This window comes from Propithecus coquereli, unplaced genomic scaffold (assembly GCF_000956105.1).
Source record: "Propithecus coquereli isolate 6110/MARCELLA unplaced genomic scaffold, Pcoq_1.0 Scaffold173, whole genome shotgun sequence".
Taxonomy (NCBI): Eukaryota; Metazoa; Chordata; class Mammalia; order Primates; family Indriidae; genus Propithecus; species Propithecus coquereli.
Genome location: NW_012141969.1, coordinates 4,801,332 through 4,807,415, shown reverse-complemented (window position 1 = coordinate 4,807,415; position 6,084 = coordinate 4,801,332). Strand labels below are relative to the sequence as shown.

Sequence of the window (6,084 nt, the reverse complement as noted above, 5' to 3'; positions counted from 1 at the left end):
ATAGTTGATTAGTTAATGAAATTTTGATTGATTGCTATGTTTAGCATAAATACACAACATGTAGAAATATTGATTTATAGTATCAAGGAAACTTAAATCTCATTTTAAGGAGGACATCATATGGAAAAAAACAATTACATATAGATATGCAATTTAATCCTCAACAAAGCAATCTGATACATGTGGTTAGGATCCATAGAACAGAATGATTAGGGTTTGTTAAACAAGACAATGTTGAGTATTCTATATGTATTTCACATAAAATTTTAATACATGTCAATTGATAAAGAGAAAAGATGATGCATTCCTTATTGAAATATATCTTATGTAGAACTGAGGTTGAGATCATTCAATTACATGTAACATATTCTTTCCTTTAATGTACCTGACTATTCATTATATTTCAGCTGTGAACTTTTTCTTAGCTTCATCCTATTCTATATTTTACTTGCAGTAAGTTGGATTATAATATGGGATTTTGGCATTTCACCTTGGCCTATGACCATAAACTAGATGAAAAGGGCTACTATGATAGATAATAGATGATTCCATAGTAAAATCTTTGTAATATGCTGTAATGCAGAGATGAAACTAATGAGGCAATATTACAATGGCATAGATATAAAATATAACACTTCTATTAAAAAAATCAGTTGCACAAGGGTTAACACATAAGGTAGACAGCCCCAATATAGTTTAAGAGTGTTTTGTGGCTGGTAAAAATAATAAGACAATTTCACAGTACTTTCATGAAATAGAGTATGCAGATTATAGAATATACAGTTTCTGTACTGGCTGAATAAGTTTTGCAGTATTGCTTTCAGTTCTCAGACACATTTAAAGAAAGACAAACAAAAAACAAAACGTCATCTAAAGAAATGACACTGGTGTGTAACAAATTTGGAGACCTTGAAGTAGAAAGAACACTTCGGTGTTCTAAATATGTGAAATCTGAAGAAGAGAAACCTTGGAGAAAATATAATGAGTGTATATAAATATTTGAAGGCCTGTAATGGATTGTAGATTTCATTCTGTATTGCTCTGGAACAGAACTTCTGAGGATACAGCTCTCCAGATATGAAATGGGCTGTCTCTGAGTTATGACTGTCACCCTGGTAGTGTCTCCCTAGTAGTGTCATCCAAGGCTAGATATCATTTGTCAGGGATTCTGTAGAAGAATGTGAGTAAATTAACCTTGAGACCCCTTCAACTGTAAAATTTCCTAAATCTGTGTTTTTGAACCTTCACAGTTACAAGATGTATCCTAGAGCACACTTGACAATAAAATTCACAATCTCTCTTAAAATCTTTAAAAGTAAATATTTTAAAACCGTTAAGATAGATAGAATAGGCAGCTAACAAAGCAAAGTAAGTGGAACAAAAAAATGATGAATAACTCATGTCTTCATCATTAAAGGCATCTGAGATACTTAAAAAATTTTCATTGTATTTACTGCATGTGAAAATTGTATTTTATTAAAATGCAATGTTTTCACTTTTAGGTTTTCACTTCCAGTTACTGCAACAGCAGAAAACTGCATTCTTACTATTTACCCATATATAGCAATTCATCTGGATAGACACAGAATTCGTTTAAAGAATGGTAAGTTACATATGGCTGATTTCTCTCTAACTCACTGTACAGGTTCTTGTTATCGAAGGCCGACATCTAGAAATAAAATGAATTTAAAATTAACAGATGTTTATTAAACACCTGCCTGCCAAAAGCTGCACTTATCATTATGAGTAGAATATGATAGTGTCTCTTAATTCCAGAAGTTGACAATCTAGTGAAAGACACATAAATAAACTAATACAAAGAAAACTGAATTAAGAGCTCTTTCTATGAGTCAATTGAAGTGTTGGGCATTTAGGGGTGTTGCAGAGATTAATGCTGATGTTGGGGACCTGTAATGACTTTATAGAAGAGATGACCTTTGTGTAGAACTTAACAGATGATGACCTTGAACATGATGATTTGGGCAAAGGGCAATGTCACAAAAGCATGGGAGTGTGATGAGAGACAGAAGGAAGAAAATGTAGGTACAGAGCCATAGTGCTAAACCTTTTATTCCGTAGTAGAGAGAACCTTCTGTGGTTTTTGAGTGTCAGTGATTTAGAAAGGGAGCAGGTGTTGAGATGTGAGATGAATTAAAGTGGGACAGAAAGTGGCCGTTTGACCAGCTGAGAATTGCTGCAGGGGAAATAGTGAGATAAACTAAGAACAATCATCTTCCACGAAGTTTATAGTGGCATAGCATTCTGGGGATATGCACGCCTATTGGGTAAAGATTTTCTGGCACATTCTGAATGATTTTGTACTGAAAGATTGGATAAAATTAGTATATTCTGCTTATTTCTATTTGTTATTGCCTTTAAAGTAATCCTCACAACAAATTCATGAGCTCAGAGACGTTGATTTCATTTTATAGATAAACGTGTTTCAGATAATTTGGATAACATAACTACAGTTTAACTTGTCAGGACTGGTAGTGCCAAGCTTTCAAATCAGACTTTTCTAACTGACCAGATCATGCTTTTCTGGCAGAATTAGACTATGAATACATATAAATTACAAATATATTTTGATGCTTGGTCTTAGGTCACGGCTACTCACTTTTCTCGATCAGCACTGCCAATGGTTGGATTTGAATTCATACTGTGACAAACTCTTATGTATATACAACTCTAACTGGAATACAGATTGAAATATATGCAAAATGGTATCAGCTTGTAACATATTATTACAGAATTAACTAGGAGGAAATTACTTTTGTTGCTGATTTTTTTCTTATATCTGATTTTGAACACCGTATATAATCCAATTTTTTGGTGTAGAAACATTTAAAATGTTTTACATATCCTTATTTATGCTGAAATTGAACATTGCTCATTATCCAATAACTTTAGTATAACATAACAATTGTCTTATCAAATAAATTTTATTTAATTTATTATATTAATAGAAAATCATATAATTTTTGTTTTTTATTTTTTTCTTATTTGACATCTTATTTTATATGTAATGGATGTTTAGAGTTTTTTTTTTTACTTTGTCATATATGTATATATAGATAGAAATACAGATATATTAGACAGATTCAAGTTAAATAATTTGATAGTGAAATCCATAAATGTTTGTTTGATTTACTATGACCCAATGTGTCATTTGTAGATCAGCATGGAAGTCCTGTGAAGACTAGAGAAAGTGATTTGCTTTCCCACCAGGATGCTAGATCACCTTCTCTTACTTCAATTAGAAAGACATCCACCAGTACTAAATTTGGTGATGCTGAACCTGAAAGGAGAAATTTATTTGTTGGTATGTGGCAAATATATAATGTACCTCCCAAACCCACTCCATGACATGATCTGCTTAATTTCATTTAATTTAAAAGTTAGGCTTTTTAAGGTAAAAATAAATTTATGGAGAAAACCATGAATTTTTCATTAGTCTTAAGTGGGTCATGTGTTTTGGGAGTTCTCTTCAATGATCAACAGCAGAGGTTCTCTAATGTTCATGGTTGATGGCACCCTTGGTATCTCAGTCGGTACTTTTCCCTAGGCCAAAACATGTACCACGCAGTTCCATTTATTAAGTGTATTTGGTACAAAAATCTAAGCTTATGTGCTCTCCAACAGATGTTGCAGTAATATTTAACTAAAATGTTAAATATCCTACAGAGCCCCAGTAAATTTGCTGTGACATCTCAAGCACTCTCTGTGCATAGTTTAGGATCTGCAGAACTAAGGGATTTTTCTCCTCATTATCTAACTCTAGCCAAGGTTTCCTGTCTTAGAAAGAGGCGATCACAGAAAAATATGTGAGTTTTATACTATTATTTTCAATTAACTGTTTAAATATTTCTTCCCCTGGATGTTGGTAATATTAAATTTGTTCCTTTTTTTTGAATGAAGCAAACCAAATTAGTGTGTGGCTACCATTATATGAGCAGATATCTTTAAAGAAAAAGATAAAACCATTTTATATTTTCAAAAATGTCCTTAACTCAGAAATGTTTTATTGATGTGCTTGATTTGGATAGAAAGTCAATTTGAATCTAAAGCCAATATTTTGTTTCTATAATTTTTTCAGCTGAGGTTTAATTTTGTCTAATAAGTAATGCTGAAAAATTGTCAATACATTATATTAATGTAATTAGAAATGAAAGATTCTGCTTCGGGGAATGTTTTCTCATACAATTATGGCAAGAAAAAAAATGTAACTGCTTTTCTTGTTGCAATTTTTAAGCATTTCTGTTGGGTATTTGAAAATAAATATATTTTCACGTTTATTTTAAGATACAGTAAATCGACTCTGTTTGAGAGCATAGAACAATTTGTAGAATGGGTTCTATTTATCTACATACAAATGACAATTACTGACAGACTATTTCTATTGGTCAAGTAACTCTTTTTACAAATAAATGTGAATTTTAGGAATGGAAATAATACCTGAAAATTTGGGCTTGGATGACAATGAAGCATCAAAGAAAGATGACAGATTTGTGAAAAAGGAGGAGACAAATGAACAATCCTATACTCTTGGAGAAGGAACAAAAGCATATAACTTCTTTCAGAAGGTTGTGAATGCAGCTCAGACCTGGTTCGGTCTCTTCGGCTGGCCTGAAGGACCCCATTCCCTTTCTATTCCAGAGACTATAAGAAGGTGACAGTTACATGCCTTGCTTTGTATAACATCATAAAATATAATCTATTTATTGGGATCATTTTAAGTGAAAGGATATTAAATAATTTATTATAGACTGTTAAATTATAAGGGATCCATTAAGGAGTAAAAATGCAAATATAAATTCTTTAGTATACATGTCCTTTTTAATTTCTTCTAGACGTGATGATTTTAGGCAAGCACTGAAAAACTCTGCACTTCAGTTTCCTCATATGTGAAATGAGAAAGAGCAAACTGTGGCTAGGAAAGCCCTTCTAAATTTGAGAATTTTGGAAACTATACATTTCTGTGTAAATAAACCATCAGCCCAAGGTCTAGAGTATAGTCAGGTAGACAGATGGTGATGTTAGTGAACAGGGAGAGTTTCTTTGTACTGTCATCTCCTCTTTGCCAATGCATTTACCTCCTTTCTTTCATGAGCTGTTTCATTACTCAGCATGTCTAAAATACTTAAATTTCTTTGATTATATCAACTCACTTAATTCTGTTGTTAATTTAAACAGGAGTTTAGGCCCTTCACCTGTTATAGTGTTGTGGTGTAGTGGATTTTCAGAGCTTTTTTCTACCTCCTTTCTCAGCACTGGGGTAACTCGCTGCCACCACAGGGGAATCCAGGATTGATCTCTACAGTTATATGGGCTATATTTAGAATTTCTGCTCTATATTCAAGACTGTGCTAGATTAAGCTAAGTCTATCGTTTCCCTGTATGTTAACTTTGTCAACTTTTTAAAAATTAATTAGACAATTTCACCTTCATAGAATGATTTGGCTAATATATTATCTTTGTTTGTGATGTGGGAAAATTAATAGAGCAGATACGCTGAAATTTGTAGTTTTCATCATAAAATCATCTGGCTCCAGGGAATCTTTTAAAGAAGTTAGTCTCTAAACATTTTGATTAAATTTTATTGATTTGTTTTAATTTGGGGAGAAATAATTTTTTATTTTTTTTATTTCGGAATATTATGGAGGTACAAACATTTTGGTTACACATAATGCCTTTCCCTCACCCAAGCCAGGGCTAGAAGCGTACCCGTCCTCCATACATTATGCTCCATCTCCATTAGTTGTGACTTTACCTCCCCCACCCCCGCCACCTGACCAGTACCCAGTGAGTATTACTACCATGTGAGCACCTTAATGTTGATCAGTTAGTACCAATTTGATGGTGAGTACATGTAGTGCTTGTTTTTCCATCCTTGTGATACCTCACTGCGAAGGATGGGCTCCAGCTCTATCCGGGATAATACAAGAGGTGCTAGATCACCATTGTTTTTTATAGTTGAGTAGAACTCCATGGTATACATGTACCACATTTTATTAATCCACTCATGTATTGATGGGCACTTGGGTTGTTTCCACATCTTTGCAATTGTGAATTGTGCTGCTATGA

The 6,084-nt window shown here is 33.0% G+C and overlaps 1 protein-coding gene across 1 annotated transcript in view; it reads left to right on the top strand.

Annotated features, from left to right (window-relative positions):
* CFAP47 (cilia and flagella associated protein 47) overlaps nt 1-6,084 on the top strand; it is a 573,852-nt gene that overhangs the window by 186,693 nt on the left and 381,075 nt on the right. The window contains exons 23-25 of the mRNA XM_012642083.1: nt 1,503-1,603; nt 3,176-3,322; nt 4,441-4,669. Of these exons, the coding sequence (XP_012497537.1) occupies nt 1,503-1,603; nt 3,176-3,322; nt 4,441-4,669 (477 nt within the window). The remainder of the gene's footprint in view (nt 1-1,502; nt 1,604-3,175; nt 3,323-4,440; nt 4,670-6,084) is intronic.